The sequence below is a fragment of the Mytilus edulis genome, chromosome 6, assembly GCF_963676685.1.
Source record: "Mytilus edulis chromosome 6, xbMytEdul2.2, whole genome shotgun sequence".
NCBI classification, from domain to species: domain Eukaryota; kingdom Metazoa; phylum Mollusca; class Bivalvia; order Mytilida; family Mytilidae; genus Mytilus; species Mytilus edulis.
Window position 1 is genome coordinate 13,258,910 of NC_092349.1, and position 20,847 is coordinate 13,279,756.

The 20,847-nt window shown below is 32.5% G+C and overlaps 2 protein-coding genes across 2 annotated transcripts in view; both read right to left on the reverse strand.

Annotated features, from left to right (window-relative positions):
- Positions 1–2,460: 2,460 nt before the first annotated feature.
- On the reverse strand, positions 2,461–10,715 carry LOC139527173 (TWiK family of potassium channels protein 7-like). Its single transcript, XM_071322483.1, has 3 exons — positions 10,652–10,715; positions 5,465–6,143; positions 2,461–3,673 (listed from the first exon to the last, which is right to left on the reverse strand). Exons 2-3 carry the CDS (start codon positions 6,126–6,128, stop codon positions 3,003–3,005), a joined length of 1,335 nt encoding a protein of 444 aa, XP_071178584.1. The 5' UTR covers positions 6,129–6,143; positions 10,652–10,715; the 3' UTR covers positions 2,461–3,002.
- Positions 10,716–16,848: 6,133 nt separating this feature from the next.
- Positions 16,849–20,847, reverse strand: part of LOC139527174 (perlucin-like protein) — a 44,344-nt gene continuing 40,345 nt past the window's right edge. The window contains exon 5 of the mRNA XM_071322484.1: positions 16,849–20,308. Coding sequence (XP_071178585.1) covers positions 20,291–20,308 — 18 coding nt within the window. The 3' untranslated portion in view covers positions 16,849–20,290. The remainder of the gene's footprint in view (positions 20,309–20,847) is intronic.

A 20,847-nucleotide genomic window follows, 5' to 3' on the forward strand; every position in this document is an offset into this window, starting at 1 on the left:
TATAGTAGATGTGTCTCCCTAGTTTTTAGCTTGTAACCCGTATTTGTTTTCTCTCAATCGATTTATGACTTTTGAACAGCGGTATACTACTGTTGTCTTTCTTAATCTATTCCCGATTGTTGAATATTGACTAAATGTGGATTCGCATTGCAGGTGATGCATGCAAAGCAGGAGACGAATATTGGATTGATTCACGTCGTCTTGCGCTTTATGGAATACGGTTTTTTGTGTTTTTTACCGTGATCAATTTATGAGATTATAATATCGGTAAACTGCCATTGTCTGAATAAAAACATTGTCTATATTAAACACACATGTTATTACGGTTTCTTTTCGACTTTATGATAACAAGTTGAAAAGCGATTGTAATAGGGTTTAAGGGTAATCCAGGTAACATCGTTTTCCCAATATAAATCATCCGACAACGGTAGAAAACGTTTACATATAGAGAGGCAGCATGACGTTCGGTGGACTCTAAAATTATGGCAACGGGTAACAATGTATATCTATGCCTTAGTAAGGAAAACTCTAGAAGTGTTTTAAATGTAACTTGTATGAATATTTAATTTTAGACAGTATCCGTGTCCGACTATGAAAACATATCAAAAGTTTGCATAACAATTAAAAAGAAATTAGTATCCGTTGGATATTTTTATTTTAAAATGTATGTATTGCGTTTTTTAATTTTAAGAACAATGTAACATGCTGATTTCTAATGAAAAATATTTTCAACTATACATGGCTTGATCCATTAACTGTAACATATACAAACATTAAGACGTTGATTTATAAATACATCGCAAACAGAGTAGGTGAATTCATATATTATTATTTCGAATAGAAATACCAATAAGACATCCATACAAAAATATAGATAAGTTAGAATAGTTAAATCCAAAGACCATCATGTTATGCCCACACTAGCATGTATCTATATCATACTTTGTGGCCAATGTTGATCTTTCACCTATTGTCCTGTCCTGCAAGCACATTTCGACACTGCTTTCAAAGCAATTCGCCACTTTTCATTTTTGTAAACATTAGTGGTCACCTTGTTTTTGGAGTTTTGCGCCAATTATTTGGTTTAAACCCGCCATATACTGTGCTGAAAAGTGTATGACGTTTGGTTATTTGGATCAAATAGTGTCCTTTGTTGTTTGTATTTTGTCTCTACTGACAACGGTTCTTTTAGGAATAGGTTAAAACTAATTATATGACCAGGAAATATTGTAACTTGTAAAAGTATTTCTCCTGTGATAATGATGGGTATGCTAACATTTTTTTACCAATATAGTAACATAGTGCTATCATATCAACGAAACTACTGTAAGACAGCTTCAAAGATATTTTTCACATTTTTTGCTGTTTTATACCATAATTTTGATATGACAATGCATTATCGTATACATGTATGTTGCGTTGGACTTTTACTTTGACTATCGTTGTCTACCAATTCCAGAATACAAAATTCTTGTAACCGTATTCCACTGTTACATTTGTTCACTAAAATCAATACTTTTTTGTATTTAAAACAATTGTTATAAGTTTGCAATACAATGTATTTTGAAGTTTATGTCGTAGTTCATGTAGATAAACTGTATACTGCAATATTGTAAAATAGCAGTATACAATCTGCAGATTTTAAGTCTAGTTCTTATCTTAAAATCTGCAAATCTTTATTCAAATACACAGTCTTACACAATTATAGCCAATTCGGCTATTAATGTGTAAGACTGTGTATTTGAATAAAGAATAATAAGTGATTTATTGAATTACAAAGATCGTTTTAACACATATCAATCATTTGTTTTTGTTTGAACCAATTTTTAAATTACTCATTTAAGGGGAGCTTACTAAAATAGGAAAAATTATATTAAGGAATGTTAAAGAAATTTAGATTGTGTACTTATAGCGAAAAACACAATTTCGGTGACACCCTTTTTTCATCATATTTTCTTGAAGCATAGTATAAAACCTATCTTTTGCTATTTTATTTCAAAAGTCTATCTCATAAATTTCTTTTAATCACAAAGAAGTGTTTTTTCATGAATTATCTATACAAATTTGTGTAAACTTAAACGACTTGTAGCTTGAAAAATGGCATTCTGACCCAAAGTTTTTCAAATTATTTTTGTAAAAAGCATGGTGAAATCTAAATGTTGGCAAAGTATAATAATAAGTAATTAAATCTGAGGAAGTATATACCGATGATTTACCTTAACCGATATAAGGATGTGGACAAATTCGGAGCGCTAATTTTTTAATCCAAACTGGCTTCAAACTTGTTACTTTTTACTACTGGAATAACACGTTAATGTAAAATCACAAATTGAACGCTCTGAAATAGTAACTTTAATCAATATAAAGATGCAAAATGAACGCTTCTACACGTTATAGTTGTATAGATTAGTTGAGAAGTCAATAACAAAGTGTGTTATCTTTTGAATAGACCGAAAACGAAGATCAAGAAGGAACTATAAAATTTGCACCACAAATTCTGGTAGAAAAAATTCTTTCAACTTTGACATCTGAGATCATCGAAAAACTAATAAATTCAACTGTTATACTTGCAGAAACTTGATTTTATTATCTGCGTTGTCAGTTTTTCATCGACCTGTGAGTTGGTTTGCTTCGCCTATGTTTTTATATTATTGAATATCCCTACAATAGTTCAACATTTGTATTAAATGTACGCAAAATCTACCTAAAACTTTTCAAAATTACCTGTTCCCTATGCCCAGTTCATAGATTTTCCTTACAGGTCGATATTTCGTTGCGTTGTACAGCCACAAAACAATACCAACACGATAACACATTGGTCAATACATTAAGAACTCACTCAACAGTTTTGAAAGAAAAAAGAAATTAAAGTGAAAAATACATTATCTTTTCTATTTTTAGTTCATAAGTTACTTTAAGCGGTTGTATTCATAATCTGACTTGACCCATTCAAGTATGTATCTTGACCGTAATGAATTATATGTTTGTGCTTGACAACATATTCAATTTTCATTGTGTCCTGTATCTTCCTCGTCGTCTTCAACGTCCTCAATTTCAACAATGCCAAGACATTCTCCAAACCATCTAGCAAAGGTTATCACCTGTTCTTGCAAAAGATCAAAACACATAGCTAAGAGTGTTAGTCCAAATAGTAGATAAATTGCACAGATAAACTGTTTTGGTTGACTTTGCCACGAGTCTAAACTATGTCCTGGTACAACATCACCGAATCCTATCGTTGACAAGGTGATGAAACAAAAGTAAGCAGACGTTAGTATGTCCCAACTGGTTTCCCATAAATGAAAAAGCAATGTGCCAATCAGTGTATACGTTATAACAAGTAAACTGCAAACGATTATGGGCACGTGCTGTGGAGGCGGCAGAGTACGAGACGGTATATAAACTATTAAATTCTTTTCTTCGGATATAGTTCCGTTTTCACCTTTGACCTTTTTATGCTGGATAGTTGTGTGGGGAAGTGGTAAAGCATTCCCAATACCAAAATCTCGTTTATTTCTAACAACTGGTATTCTATTATAGAAGATCTGAAATCCTTTCCCAAGAAGGGATCCAATATTTGCAAGACACAACAATGTAAGTGGTATTCCAAAGAATGCATATATCATTGTGACAATTCGTCCCCATGCAGTTTTAGGTGTAATGTGTCCATAACCTTCAACAGAATAAATTGATGATTACTGTTTGCTTTACACAGGAGAAATGAATACAAGACAAATCGGAAAAAGTTTGCCTTAACTTGGGTAAAAAAAGATTGCGTCCGTCCATCTTGGCTTGCACAATCACAGTACAAAATTGGTCTAGTTATTTGCCCAAATCTGCAAATTTGGAGACAAATTTGTAAATAAATACTTTGACTGTTAATTTATATAAAAAAACTTGGTGGTTTATTGTATTATTCAAAATATTTAAACAAATATTATTCATTTTTTCAAATGAGTCAGTCAAGGGGAGATAACTTTTTTAGTAAAATATTTATACTGAACTAATATGGATTTTTTTATTTTTTACTTGTTGTATGAAAACAACTTCGGTGACAACATTTTTTATTTTTATTTTCTTAAAACATAATACCTATCTTCTCACAATTTATTTCAAAATTCTCTCATAGATTTTTTTTATCTATTGTTATTTCATGAACAATCTAACCAAATTAATGCAATTTCCAACGACTCATAGCATGAAAAATAACACGGTGACCCATACTTTTTATTATATTTTTGAAAAAAACATAGTAAAATCTTCAGTTTTGGCAACAAATGAGAAAATTCTGTCTAAAAAAAATCTATACTTTTGATCTACCTTAAGTCGAATATGTCATGGAGTAAAACAAATATACATTACTATTCTTTTTTGAGAATATGTTGCTTCATCACAGTAAGACTGTGCAATAATCTTTAAACCCGATTGATCTCTAGTCGAATTGCTGCGACTCATTCAAAACAAAACACACCGATATTGGTACATATGAACATACATAGATATATAGTTTATGTCAATAAGACCACCACCTACCAGCATACGAAAGTCAGGGAGATCATTCGACAGCATTGAACAATAAACAAATTTTCATCAATATGTCAATTAGTTATAAAGTATTGGAAAAAAAAATAACATAAACAATCAAAAGTAAACAATAGTTCCAAGACCTCTACTCATATCAATTATGGCACATTCATATTTAAATATAAGTCCCATAAAAATATTGTATTATCTTTTTTATAAATTCTCATCTCGCTTGGCGACTTCCCGTACATTTCCGCACATTGATAGAAATTCATTATAACAACTCAACTGAAATATGCATAACGTTTGGCGTGTGAATTAATTGATCACAACGCATGAAAAGCCTCCAAAGTATTCGTTTTTTTGCAAAATAAGGCAATTTCCTTGATTGAAAAATATAATTTACATATACAATACATAGTATGAAATCATCACACCATGATAAGTCAGAACATTTGACATTTCACGTATGAGTAATACCATTCAAACTAGTTAAGATCAAATCCAAATAAATTTATCTATTTCAATCATTATGACATGATCTACCTTAGTCGAGAAGATATAAATATGAAGAGGTGTCAACATAAACTTGTATACTGTGCATTCATTTATTTTCGTAGGTACCAATTTTCGTGGTTTGAGAAAAATATTTGCATATTCGTGGATATTTGATTTCGTGGATTTGGCAAATTCTGCAGGCATTCCTTAAGAAAATTGGTAATTTGTTGATCATTTGGATTCTTGGTTCCCATGTAACCACGAAATCCACGAAAATTAGTAGCTAACGAACATTAATGAACTCACAGTAGTTGTAGTAAATATATAAAAAGACACACTTGCGAGGATTTGAGAGGTTGACAAAGCAGATTGTTAAACCATCAGATGTAAGAATAATGTTTCGAAGTTTGAATTTGTTAACTGAATTTTGTTTATAATTTACCTATTGTTGTAATAACAGTGACTGAATATAACAAGGAACCAGTAAAGGACCAGTGCAGCTCACCCACGGCCTCGTCTGAAATGCCATCCCATCCTAGTTGCGTTGTAGCTATGTAGATTTGCTTTTCAAAAATGCGTAAAGTATTTTCCACCCTTCCCGTCCAATTTGGCTTCTCGAAAATATCAAGAAGATAAGTCGTATTCCAAAGATCATTTAATGTCTCCTTTCTGAGGTTTGTAGTAATAATTCTACTTTGCTTTTCATTTCCTTGCTCCAAGCTTTGAAAAATAATGGCACCAAACATTGAATATCCTATAACCAGGCATGTCAAACCTACGTGAGAAAAAAGGAATATCAGAAATTTCTTCAAGAGTACTTTCCCCTTTCTTTTGATTTGTTCTGACTTTGGAATGTCTTTTTTGTCCTTTTCTTTCTCTGTCACTGGGTTTGTGACATCATTGGTGTCGTCACCTGCACATAAGCTGTTGTATGATGCCGAATGTATTTTATTTATATCATGAGCTGAGATATCACTGATGATACATGTTTCACTGGATTCTGCAATTGACATCCCAAGCTTTTCTGAATCCTTCAGGTCTTGTATCGACACATCTGTGGTAACATATGGGTCGTTTGAAATATCAGTAGAATAATCTGTCGACATTTTGTCTAAGAAGACCTGCAACAAATATAAAAATCTGGTATAACATGTATAAGACAAGCTGGTCTGTAAGATAAGGAATCAAATTAAGAAATAGTTCATTCATGTCATGTTCTATGCTCATTTTAAAATGGGTAGGCCTACACTTTCGATATATAATTTATCGATATTTATACTGAACGTAGCTTTTGAACAGCAATTTACTACTGTTGCCTTTATTAGATGTAGGCAGTTAGGATATACATGATAGATATAATTTCCTAGAAAAATAATGAATATGAAACAGAAAATTTGTGCTCAAGTTTCAAGTATATGTTGTGCTAATAAGAACACGGCTTTGTTTACAAAGCGAAAGAAGGACGTCATATTAGAAAAAAAATTATAAACTGACCAAGCGATATCCAAACACGTTGAAAGATATACAAAAAAGAAATAATTCAAGATCAACTTGTCCAAATTTTTTATGCGTTTGATTATGGAGTAAAAAAACTTCTTATTGCCTCGAATCTTACATTTCAAACAACACATCCGTAATATTCCATAGTCCCCACGAAAAATAATGTCGTATCGTGATCGTTAATACAAACATCTATGTATTTTTTTAATCACTGATGAGTTGAGAATTGTTTTCATGTACATGATCCCCCTAGCTTTTGTGACGTTCCCTTTGCTATTTTTGTTTTGTTTTCTATGATGTTCCTGTTGCTAATTTTGTTTGTTTTATGTGATGTATTTATATACCATGTATACTGTTGTTTGTCTTTTGGCCTTTTTTCGTTTTTGCGATTGCATAGTAAATTTGGTTTTTACTTACGAGTTTATATATTTTTTCGGTTTTTTTTACTGTCTTTTTTTTTATTTTACTACATGCAACGAAAATGAAAAAGATAACAGATATGAGAACACAATCAAATATGTTCCTCACCATTTTCATTCTCCTATCTGAAGTGTGATTAAGTGCGAACGCCTTAGAATCGGGAATTAGACGGAACTATTAAATCAGACGCATACATCAAACTATCTTAGACACCAGCTATTTCTTGGCTAGGGATAAAACTTTATTTGTTGTTTCACTTAATAGACTGCTGCATTTCTACATGAATCATGAACACATTTTTCCCCATGAAAATTGGAACCTAAAAATCATTTAAAAAAATAACCTCCACATCCGAAATCCCCTTTTGCCACATATACACACAATTGTGAAGGTATTGTGCCATACAATGTTTTCAAAGTAATTGAATAGTTATATTGCCGTTCATGCATATCAAATGTTTATTTCGCACGTCTGTTATATTATGTAATTACTTGTCTACGTTTTTCTTTGTTAACAGTAGATTAAGTAATTAATTTACGGATATAAGTTTTCATCGGAAAATAATTACTATTGATCAGCTGAATCAACTGTACGCAGTGTTTCATTGAAACGATCAATACTAAAAGGATTGTAATAGAATACTCTCCTGACACCATCGTAAAATATACATTTGAATAGTGAAATAAAACATGTCCATGAAAAAAAGCATCTCTTCGTTGTAAAAGTTTGAGTTGAAATTAAAAAACAATAGTCAAGATATCCAAATATATGTTTACAAAGTCAGATATATCACATTTTTTGTTTTTGTATGTATTTTTTTATTGCGACAAACTTAGCAGTCGTAATAAATATATATACATCTTATCGTCCTATACAAAGAATTATAATCCTGGTACCTTTGATTACTATTGAGATTGAATCTTTAATATAGTATTACAAAACTACCGAATTCCACATTAACTCCAAGGAAAATTCAAAAGATAATGCTGGTCAGCGATAATAATTCTTGATCGAGTTTTGAGATCAAAACTTACATACATCGTTTTGATGACATCAATATATGGAGATTAAAGGTGGAATATCAAACGCAACTAGATGACAACTGTCACTTTAGAATAGTTTTCCGAGTATTCATTAGTATACATGTATAAGTACTTTTCCGGTATAAACAAGTGTCAACATCTAAATGTACCTCATCGTTTAGTTCTGAGATCCCGTGTCCTATTGCCTTTTAAACACATAAGTCACATGCGTCCGTTAGAAAGGTAAATATTTAGGGTTGGAATCAATACATGCAACGTCATCAGTAGCAGATCCATGATTTTGAACAAAGGGGCTCACTAAGGCAACGTTTAGAAATAAAAATCAATGCTTTAACCATATGTTTTTTTTTTATTTAACCATATGCCGCTTAATAAGGTAGCGTCCGTTCCTACTTCAATCGGCTTTTGTAAAAAAAAACATCATCTAATGGAAGAAGACACCTTCAGATGTTTGTTTATTCATAATCATGCAAGTGTCTCTTCATAACATACAACAAGTGCTAACCTTGAACTGATACCCGCTGAGCCATCATCAATTACAGTTCATGCCTATTCCTTCTATGGCAATTGTCCCAACACAGGATATCGTATTATTTCATTCATAATCAGACATTAAATGTTTTTATTGATCAGATTTCCGTGTTGCCATTCTCCGGCAGTTGTCTAGTGCAAACCATAATCTGTCAATATTGATCAGACAAGCATTTATCCATGATCCAGTTGGTGTTACTTACATACCATTAAACAAAGTTTATTTTGATGAGATTTCCGCTTAGTAGTTTCCATTCTCCGACATGTTTCTATAAAATACTGTCTACTGTCAAAATTGATCAGATATAATAAGAATACTTATCCAATATACATCAGTTATCTTTCTCATGTCGCTTACAGTATTCCGCTTATATTTTTATCGTCGTGTACCTCTAAAAAAATCATGCCGTCAAGTGTCAATCTTGATCAGACGTCCACTTATCTATCTTCCAGCAGGTTTCTTTTCCATACCGTTAGCCGTTCTCTTGATCAGACCACCAATCGTCCATTTTCAAACAACTACCCCTAACAAACTGTCTAAATATCTTTTTCGACACACAATGGTTTTAGGATACTTAATACTAGTTTTGTCACGAAGCATATCTTTATTTTTGGCAGAAATGAGTCGCCCTATTTAATAATTTTCATTACAGAAAAAATATACAAAACTGATCACCAATATGACATGTAATATTATATTTTGGCGGAATTACGTGTACCGTCAATTTTATGGTCGGAGTAATAGGCCAATATTTTGCGCAGTCGATGTCAACACACCTTAAAATTCGGATGAATTATTGCACCCTCAATGGAGTTGGGGTGACATATTGTTATTCTTCAACACATATTGTCCACGCTATTTCTTGGAATTGAATGGACCAATTTTGATGGAATTATACCATCATGGGGAGTAATGAAGTTGTGCACCTGACTTTTGAATGTGCAAGATGTTCGTCGGTTTCATTGAAACAGAACAAATGAAATCATTTTTATTTTTGGTTTTTGATAAATTATTTGATTATGCATGAACTGAAAATCATTAATTGTAATTGTTGGTGTCCACTAAATACAGGTTTTAGATAATTTTGAGAATCCTTTGAACTACTAAAATTTATAAATTGCCTTGGAAACTAAATACGTTTAGCATTAAAACCTATATGAATTTTTAAAGTAGCATTTACATGCATACTAGGCAAGTCAAATTCAGTGGTTCTTTCAGGATAATGTCCCTGTCATGTGCCAATGTTGCAAGCGTTTTGGGAATTTTGAAAAAATGGTCACCATTACATGTACCACGGAAACCGAAGAAATGTTCAAAAATTTTAAAATGCTCCAAACTTAAAGAAACTTGGTGTCAATGTTGCCCAATTAGTAAAGATAAGACTGTTGACTTTGGAATTTCAAAAATGGCCACCGTTGTTATGGAGACGGCAAAATTGTAAAAAATTTTGAAAATGCTCTAATCTTACTGAAACTTACAAAAATGTTAATTGACATGTGTAGATATGCTCTTTGATCTTATGATTTCGAAAAGGCTGCCGTTACCCTTGCAATGGGGAAACGAGGTGCTATCCTTTATTGCTAACAATTAAAAATCTAGTTATTTTTCCTTTTGAACGAATTGTTTAATTCAGGTCTTGGTGGAGATTACATAAAAGAGAATAAAGGAACAAATCTTCTGACAAATGAATATAAACTAATTTTTAACGGAGAAAAAGAGAGCAAAAAAAAAAAGAATAGTGAGAAATGAAGTGCTTATATATATTGAATAGAAATTTAAAGTCAAAAATATAACGAAAGTACCTACAATATTTAAGAACACAAAGATGAAGGAAGCCCCCCAAAAAATAAGCAAAATACCTTCTTACTGGAATTAGAATACCACGACAGTATTTAAAAAGATGATAACTTAAAAAGACGGTATACAAATTTTCCAATGAAATGTTAATTCTTAACATTTGTAGATGACTATTTTCGTATGAGCAATTACACGTCTCAGTGTAGTCTCGTTACATTTAAAGGTTGTAATAAACGCTAAAATTCATGTAGGTTTTAACCAAAAAAGTATTTAAAAAAAATAAAAAAAATTCTACAAATATATCAATAAAATATCAATAAAATATCGCCATGCCTACCTGACTTGCAATTCGTAGTCATTTTTAACCTTCCATTAGTTCCGGCAATTGTGTCTCATGTTGCAGAGTCAACCGATTTATGAATAGATATATATTTGTTTTTAATTATCATTTTCGAACATTATGCAGTTGTAATCATAGTGTCATAAATATTTTATAACCTTAGTGCAGTTCCAATACCTCAGAGAAATCAATGTTCTAAGTTTCAGTATCGAGTTTTCAAATCCTTTGGGGTTTAACATTATTTGTTATCTAATGGTGTTCAATTATTTTGCTGATAATTTCTCAGATTAAATGGTACCATACACCTTGATAAAATTTATTAAGCTCGTTTTATTTTCATAACATTTTGACAAAATCTTTATTCAACACTTTGAAATAAACTTTAAAAATCAAAACTTGAACAACATACTTTATCGGAAAAATTTCACTAGATATTTAGCAGTTCGACAAAAATGAATTTTATCATTAAGAAATTAAAATAGATAGTGATCAAAATGTTCAGTTGATTTTTACAGAGTTATCTCCTTGCAGTGCTGTGTAATCCTTTAACAATATGGTCAGTTGAGTAAAAACAAATTTCATAATAATTTGTTAAAAATGTTGTATTGTCACAACACTAGGGAACGGTCGATGCCTGCAAACATGTTTAACCACACCAATTTTTACCAGTCCCAAGTTAGGTAAGGAGCTATTAAGATGTTAGAAAATTGATCCTTTACATCCACCCATGTACACAATTACTACAACGATGGAATATAGATACAAATATATGTGTCGTGAGAATTTTGACTGAGGACTTTACTCACAACTTTTTTTCCATCACATGACAGCTCCATCAGAATGTTGAAACAAGAAATATAAGCAAAATACCTTCTTACTGGAATTAGAATACCGCGACAGTATTTAAAAAAGAGGATAATTTAAAAAGACGGTATACAAATTTTCCAAAGAAATGTTAATTCTTAACATTTGTAGATGACTATTTTTGTATGAGCAATTACACGTCTCAGTGTAGTCTCGTTACATTTAAATGTTGTAATACACGCTAAAATTCATGTAGGTTTTAACCAAAAAAGTATTTAAAAAAAATAAAAAAATTCTACAAATAGATCAATAAAATATCAATAAAATATCAATAAAATCTCGCCATGCCTACCTGACTTGCAATTCGTGGTCAATTTTAACATTCCATTAGTGCCGACAATTGTGTCTATGTTACAGAGTCAACCGATTTATGAATAGACTTGTTTTTAATCCTCATTTTCGAACATTATGCGGTTGTAATCAAAGTGTCATGAATATTTTATAACCTTAGTGCAGTTCTAATACTTCAGAAAAATGTACTAAGTTTCAGTATCGTATTTTCAAATCCTTTGGGTTTTAACATTATTTGTTATCCAATGGTGTTCAATTATTTTGCTGATAATTTCTCAGATTAAAATGGTACTATACACCTTGATGAAAAAAATTAAGCTCGTTTTATTTTCAAAACATTTTGACAAAATATGTATTTAACCCTTTGACATAAACTTTAAAAATCAAAACTTGAACCACATACTTTATCGGAAAAATTTCAATAGATATTTAGCAGTTCGACAAAAATGAATGTTATCATTAAGAAATTTAAATAGATAGTGATTAAAACGTTCAGCTGATTTTTACAGAGTTATCTCCTTGCAGTGCTGTGTAATCTTTGAACAATGTGATCAGTTGAGTAAAAACAAATTTCATAGTAATTTGTTAAAAATGTTGTAATCTCACCACACTAGGGAACGGTCGACGCCTGCAAACATGTTTAACCACACCAAATTTTGCCAGTCCCAAGTTAAGTAAGGAGCTAGTAAAATGTCAGCAAATTGATCCTTCAAATCCACCCATCTACACAATTACTACAACGATGGAATATAGATACAAGTATATGTGTCGTGAGAAATTTGACTGAGGACTTTACTCACAACCTTTTTTCCATCACATGATAGCTCCATCAAAATGTTGAAACCAGCTCACGACTCAAAGACAACCTATAATATGTAATTAATGTTTCAGATTCGTGCGAGAATCATGTAGTGTAAACATATTTTATTAATTATATTCAGGTACATACATAGGCATTTACATAATAATACAAGTGAAATAATTATTAGGATCCAGAAACAAGCTCTTAGCTTATATTAATCCGTTTCCGAATAAGAACATTTCATATTTTAATACTCAAAGGGTTAAATGTTATAAAAAATAACAATGTTACACTAGATGGAAAGAAGAAAAAAACATATAATAAGGTTTGTGACACACAAGAAAGAAGAAAAAAATATATACATCGGAATAATAAAGTGTATGTTTCTGAACGGACACAATTATAGATATAAGTATTACTTGTTGAACAAGATGTGTGCTATCATACGACAAATCTTTTACTACTGAGTATAAATGTTTGAACTGCCAAAAATATTTCAATGTTTTGTTCGTAGCTGAAGTCCATTGAACCGTGTAGCAAGATTTCTTCCGACAAAAAATGTATTATATTGATATTATAAAAATGCTGTTCACGCATAATGTGAAAACGGGGGCAGTGCAACAAGTAGTGCTCTTATATCCACTATATTTTTAACAAAAAGATGATGATTTAGAGAACTGCATTGCATACGAAGTCTTGAGTGATAAATTTGACCTAATCGCTTACCAATGTAATAATAATTTGGAGGTTTAATCGCCCGAGACACAATTCCTGAATGCCCCCACCGAAGTACTGGTCTTAGAATTCTCAGGGAGGAGATTCCATGAACGTACAGTTGCCGGTAAAAAATAATTTGAATACAGGGCTGTTCTTGTTCGAACAGGGGGGATTAGGGACGAGTTTCTCGTATTATGATAATGTATGGCTGCATGGGACTTTGGAACTAAGGTTGATAAATATTCCGGAGTAATATTATTTTTCATCTTGTAAAAATAAATTAACCTGTGGGCCTCCCTTCGATCTTTAAGCTTTTCCCAACCCGTTTCGAGATATAATCTCTCTAGGGACACCAACCTAGTACCCCCAGTTACGATCCTGGCAGCCTCTGTTTGCACTTTTTCAATCTTATCAATCAAAAGATGTGTGTTGTTGTCCCAGATGACATCAGCATATTCTAATAATGGTCTTATATATGTTAGGTATATTGTCTCGAGTGTCCGTCTGTCAAGGATAAATTTAAATTTTCGAAGAACATTCAGTCGTTTGTATGCCTTTTCGGTTATTACATCAATATGTTTGTGCCAAGTGCCATCGTTTGAAATATGTAATCCAAGGTGTTTATGGGTTTTATGGGTTGATATCTCAGCTACAGTTACGTTGTCCATGTTAAGTTTTGGATGATCAGGTTTGTTAAGTTTCCGTGAAATTGTCATGGTCTCGGTTTTCTGAGGGTTAAAGGTCACTAGCCAATCTGATCCATCTATGGATTTTTTCGAGATCACTATTCAAGTTGTTTGCTGATTCTTGGGGGTCATCTACTATCAAATATAAACTTGTATCATCAGCAAACAACTTAATAGAAGACTGTATATCAGATATGATATCGTTAATAAATATCAAAAATAAAAGAGGACCCAGGATCGACCCATGGGGTACCCCAGCCATTATATTACCCCACTCGGATGATACACTATTAATTACAACCCTTTGCTTTCTATCAGATAGATAATTTTTTACCAATGCCAAAACCGAACCTTTAATGCCAATAGCTTCTAATTTCCGTAACAACCCCTTATGCCAAACTCTGTCAAATGCCTTACTTATATCACAAAAAAATACTCTAATTTCTTTCCCGTCATCTAATGCCTTCCCAAACTCATTTGTAATATTCAGCAATTGATTAATGGCTGAGTCCCCTTGGGTGAATCCTGATTGGTTGGGTGTGATTATCTGGTTAGCTATTAGATAGTTTTGAATATGCTTAAAAACACATCTTTCCATGACTTTTCCGATAACGCTTATCAATGATATCGGTCTATAGTTTCTATAGTCACTTGGGGGGTCCTTCTTAAATACAGGGGTAACATTTGCACATTTCCAGTCGGAAGGAAATTTGCCAACTGATAAAGATAGGTTAAATAACCTGCACAAAGGATATTTCATAATTCCATATGCTTCTTTTAGAAGTCCTGGGCTTATACGATCTGTTCCCGATGCCTTTGATACATCCAAAATCTTCAAGATGTCTACTACCTCGTTCTCAGATATTATCATATCACCGAGTCCGTCTGTTCGTGTGTCAGGTATGTCTGGAAGGTGTGTATTAGAGTCATCAAGATTTGATTGACCACAAAAATAATCATTAAATATTTTTGCCTTTTTTGTATCTTCACAGATCAGATCATCATTTATCTGTAAAGGGGGAATGTTGCGACTGTCGCTGGAGTCACATTTCATCAAAGATTTAATAAGACTCCAATATTGTTTGCCACCATGAGATTCAGATATAATTTTGGTTGACAATTTTGAAAAATAATCAGTTTTAGAGTTCAAATAAAGGCAACAGTAGTATACCGCTGTTCAAAACTCATAAATCCATGGACAAAAAACAAAATCGGGATAACAAACTAAAACCGAGGGAAACGCATTAAATATAAGAGGAGAACAACGACATAACACTAAAATGTAACACATATAGACAAAATCCCACGAGAATAACAAATATAACATATATATATAACATCAAAACCAAATACATGAATTTGGGATAGGCAAGTACCGTGACACGTCTTATTGAAAAATAATCAGTTTTAGAGTTTAAAACTAGTTTAGTACAATTATTCCTAACTAATCGAAATTTTGTCCAGTCCGGAGCAGAATTTGTTTTTTTTTGGCTCTTTTATGGATACGATTTTTTTTACGAATCATCCTTTTGATATCAGCGGTAAGCCATGGTGGTTTATCTTTTCTGACTGTAATAATTCGGTTAGGAATGTTTTTATCTGCCTTGTCAATAAGTTCGTCCGTTATGGCATGTGCTATGACATCAACGTCATTGGAAAAAAATAAAGCATCCCAATCAACAAGTGATAGCTGGTGTCTATATGAGTCATAATCACCTCTATCATACATATATACTTTACGCTTAAAAACTTGATGTAACTTGCATGGCTGGGTAAGGATACCTATTACAGGTAAATGATATCGTATTTGATCAAGTAACGGGGCCCCAACATCAGAAAATAGGAGGTTAACAGGGTCATTTACTAAAATAAGGTCTAGAAGTGATGAACTGTGTTCTGTAATATAAGTTGGATCGGAGATAACTTGATGTAGACTGAATTGTGACTTAATCATGCTAATTCTATCATTAGTGGTGTTCCTTAACTGGTTGGTGTTAAAATCACCTGTAACTATGATATCTAAATTGCATGATAAGGCAAGGTCGATAGACTGTTCTATGTTGTCCCATACCTGTGGGCTACTGTTAGGGGGGACGTAAAAGGTCCCATAAAGATATTTTTTGGTCTTGAATCTTACTTCGAGCCATATACACTCAGTACCACAGACCACTAAGTCTCGCCTTTCAGAGCAATTCAAGTTATCTTTAACATATACTATAACACCTCCCCCTGCCTTCCCCACCCGATCTCTTCGGAATGGTGTTTTATAACCCGGTAATAAAATGGATTCATTGCTAACTTGCGATGAAAGCCAACTTTCGGTAAACGAGAGTAATTCCTGGCAAGAATATTCAGCGGCAATCAACTCAAGCTTCGGAACAATACTCTGAATATTAAGATGCATAAATGAAACAGCATTTTTAAAAACATCATCTTGGCTACTATTACTACTAAAGCTTGACTCTGTAGTCAACGGACCTGGATTTGGCTCAATGCCCGATATCAATAACAAGATACAAACTATACTGAACGAGCAAGCTATGATAAGATCACAATGATCATGTAAACGGTCGTGTGAACACTTGGAAATCCTAGCGTCACATTTATCAACTTGCTGTGAAATAATGCTACGTGTATCGATTTGGTGAAATACAAAATGTAACAGTATAGTAACTGGTAACATACGGATACCGTACTTTGCGAAAAGTGAAATGCAGATTATGTCAAGAAACGATAATCTCTTTCCCTTCTTGACAGTATGCGCAGCACATAAAAACTGGCCAATACTCTATCGATAGCATGATACGTCAACCCCCATTAGGTGACTCCCGAGGTATGCACATAATTGGCGCGAGAGAGCATGACCTGTGCATATGAGCGGATCATCCTGTTCGTCAGGAGAAATTTTTCAGTAGCGCGTGGTCCGATTCGAAGTGTGTCACAAAATTTAAGAAAGAATGTAAAAAAAATAAGAAAAATCAAGGAACAAAAAATATAGGTGAACATAACAAGAACAATATATTTTTGAGAAATTGTTCGAGGGTTCTGAATACAAAATAATGTAGTTAGTATAATCTTGCATGAAAAAAATATAATATACGTGAATATGTACTAAAATTTTTATCAGGTGACTTGTCATTTCGGTGTCTTTTATAACTGACTTTGCATTTTGTTGAAGGCCGTAATGTGACCTATAGTTGTAACTTACTGTGTCATTTTGGTCTCTTGTAGAGAGTTGTCTCATTGGCAATCATACCACATCTACTTTTTAATATTGGCTTCATATTTTCAAAAAGTGTTGGTATAAACTATAAACAAGAAAACTAGCCGACGATTTATAAATATTCAAAGGGTAATTTCCCTAGTTATTCAGTGACTAAATCACAGAGAAACTCGAATTATATAGGCCGAGAAATTTGTCATTACAGCAAAGAAAAGTGCAATACAGACATTTGTTTTATGTAAAAGGATAAATCATGTAAAATCCTTAAGCAAAAAGCACTTGAATTAAAAATAAATGTACCAAAAAGCTGTAAACATTTAAAATACAATACACCAACATATATATTTACAACTTTATATATATGTTTTTTATACATTAAAAATGAACAACTACATAGGTTTACTCACTCTAATTGGTACCTATTTTGTCACACCGGGGCTCTGTATAAATTACTCCAACCACACGTTTTGAATTAATAAACTGTATGGTGACTCGGAGTTGAATATGTCCACATACTTTTTTCTCAAGTGGATATAATAGTTGTTTCAATGGCAATCGTACTACATTTGTGTCTTTTTATAACAATTAATAAAATACAAAAAGTCAACTTTATAAAATAATTTCCTTTTGTAAACACATTTCCTAACGATATAGAAAAGGAAGACATTCACACTCTCAGGTCGAAAACAAACTACCTATGTTATGGCAAAAACGACAAACGACCAAAAGATAGACAACGGTCTACAAACAAATAACATATTAAACTAAAGATTAAGTAGCACGAATCCCTCCAAAAACGGGAAATGATGCATTTGCCCTGGACGGATAAACAGATAATGTTTCATATGTGGCTTCCATCATATCGCTGTATAAGTTTAAGCCTGATGATAACTCTAATTTGGTAGGTCACAATCAAGAAAGAGAGGAACGTGTTATGGCTACGACAATTGGTACATGTCCGTCGATATTCAATAACTAAAGTCTCTCAAGAGTTAGTGTTTATCGCCCGTATCTACTGTGTTTTTTTAGAATTCATGTGAAATAAGGTTAAAATCAAGAGAAACAGTATAAGATACCCTAAATATAATTGAGGCCAAGTTTTGTTAAATTTGGCCTAATAGTTAGATTAAAAACAGGTCATCCCATTGTAGCCGTCCGGAGCACCTGATATCACCCCTAGTTTTTTGGTGGGGTTCGTGTTGTTTATTCTTTAGTTTTCTATGTTGTGTCATGTGTGCTGTTGTTTGTTTGTCTTTTCCTTTTTATCCATGTCGTTGTCAGTTAGTTTTAGATTTATGAGTTTGACTGTCCCTTTTGTATCTTTCGTCCCTCTTTTACAATATTTACTCAAGACCCCTTATCATTATTTAAATGACAGGATCATCAGATTCGTTTGTCAATCGAGATACACTAGTGAAAATTGTTTTTAAATCTATTTGGTCCATAAGATTAGTTGGAGAAGATATTTTTAAAAGATTACCCAAATTTAGGAAACATTAACTATAAAAGGCAAAAGTTCTTAAGGGGTCAATTGACAATTTTGGTACTCTGGATTATTTGTAGAACTTACTTTGCTTAACATTAATGCTGGTATTAGTGTATCTCTATCTTTGGTAATGTTTCAGATAATAACCAACAACTGCAAAATTTACCTCAATATTAGTTAAGGACAGAAGCAGAACAACGGGTTTAATTTAAGGGCACTGATCTTAACCAGATGAACATTTCAAACTATGTCAGATTTGCTCTAAACACTTAAGTCTCAGATATGAGCCAAAACTGCATTTTACCCCTATGTTCTATTCGTAGTCAGGTCGGCCATGTTGGTTAAAAGTGGGACATCAAGACACTATGTTTTACTCTAGATACCCTAAAAATGAGTAATGGCCAAGTTTGGTTTAATTTGTTTAAGTTGTTTCATAGGAGAAGATTTTTGTAAAAGATTACAAAATTTTACGAAACATTGAATTTAAAAGACAAAAACTCCTTAAGAGGTCAATTGACAATTTGGTCAAATTAACTTATTAGAAGATAGTTCGTTGTTGGACATTATTGATGTTTACAGTTTATCTCTATCTATAATAATATTCAAGATGATAAACACAAACTGCAAAATTTCTTTAAAATAACAAATCCATGGGCAGCAGCTAACGAGTTGTCTGATTTGTCTGAAAATTTCAAGGTTGATAAATCTAACACTAATTAACCCAGTCAGATTTACTCTTTATGATTAAGCTTCAGAGATATAAACAGAAAATACTACATTTTACCCCTATTTTCTATTTTAACCATGTCGGCATAATTGGTTAGCAGGTTGGGTTATCGGACACTAGTTTTCTTTCTTCAACTAAATACCCTTATGATTATTACGGCCAAAAGTGCATCAATTTGTCTCAGTATTTTCAGAGGAAAAATTTACGAAAAATTGTTATAAATTGACTTAAACGGACAATAATTCCTACTGGGGTTACTTGACAATTTTGGTCAGATTGACTTATTTGAAAATCATTCTTTGCTAAACATAATCAAGCTGATTACAGTTTATTTCTATCCTTTAATAAAAAAAAAAAAAATAACAAATTCAGGAGCAGCAACCCAACAACAAATTTCAGAGTGGACTGATCTTAATCTGATTAACATTTTTATTGAATTTTAGATTTGCTTTAAATGCTACAGTTTCAGAGATATAAACCAAACACTGAAATTTACACCTATGTTTTGTTGTCAGCCATGTCGGCTTTATTGCTTGTCAGGTGGGGTCATCGGCTCAATTTTTCAAACAAGATGCCCTATAATAATGTTTGTGATGCAGTTTGGATGAATTTTACCCAGTATTGTTAAAGGAGAATATTTTTTTTAACGTTAACAGAGGACCGACGATGACCACGACGAAGGACAACGGACCCCAACTGACGAGAAAAGATCACTTGGCACAATGTACTAGGTGAGCTAAAAATATAAATGTATATGAATCTTAAATTAAACAGTTTTTAATCTTCATTGTTCAACTAGTTCTTTAAACTAGACCATTCGTCTTCTTTATTCTGTGATATTTATAGAAATAATACAGCCTGAAAACATAAAACAAAAATACTTATTGTTTTGCCAATAAATATACATTATCAATTGGGTATGTGTTATATAAGTACGAGATAAATTTGGAGATATAGTTAAAAGTTAAGATACCAAACTTTCCGAACTCCGGGAAAGTCCGTAATCAAATGGCAAAATCAAAAGCTCAAACACTTTAAACAAATGGATAACAAATGGTATATTCCTAACTTGATAATGCATTGACTGTCCCTTTTGGTATCTTTCGCTCTTCCTTTCTCTTTTCATAAATGCAAATAACAATATTATGATAGGTGCCATTTGTAGAGCAGGGTCTCGTTACCCTTCCGAGGTACTTGAGAACACACCCAGTTTGGAATTGTCTATGTTGTTTATTGTAGGCTGTTGTATGTCTTTTCGTCCTTGTTTTTCATTCATTTGTCCTTGGCTTTGTAATTTTGTCAGCCACTTTGTTTGAATATCATTACGTAGATTAAGCCTCTTTTTTAATTTCTCTTTCCAAAACTATAATATGTATGTAAGACTCTAATCGACGTCC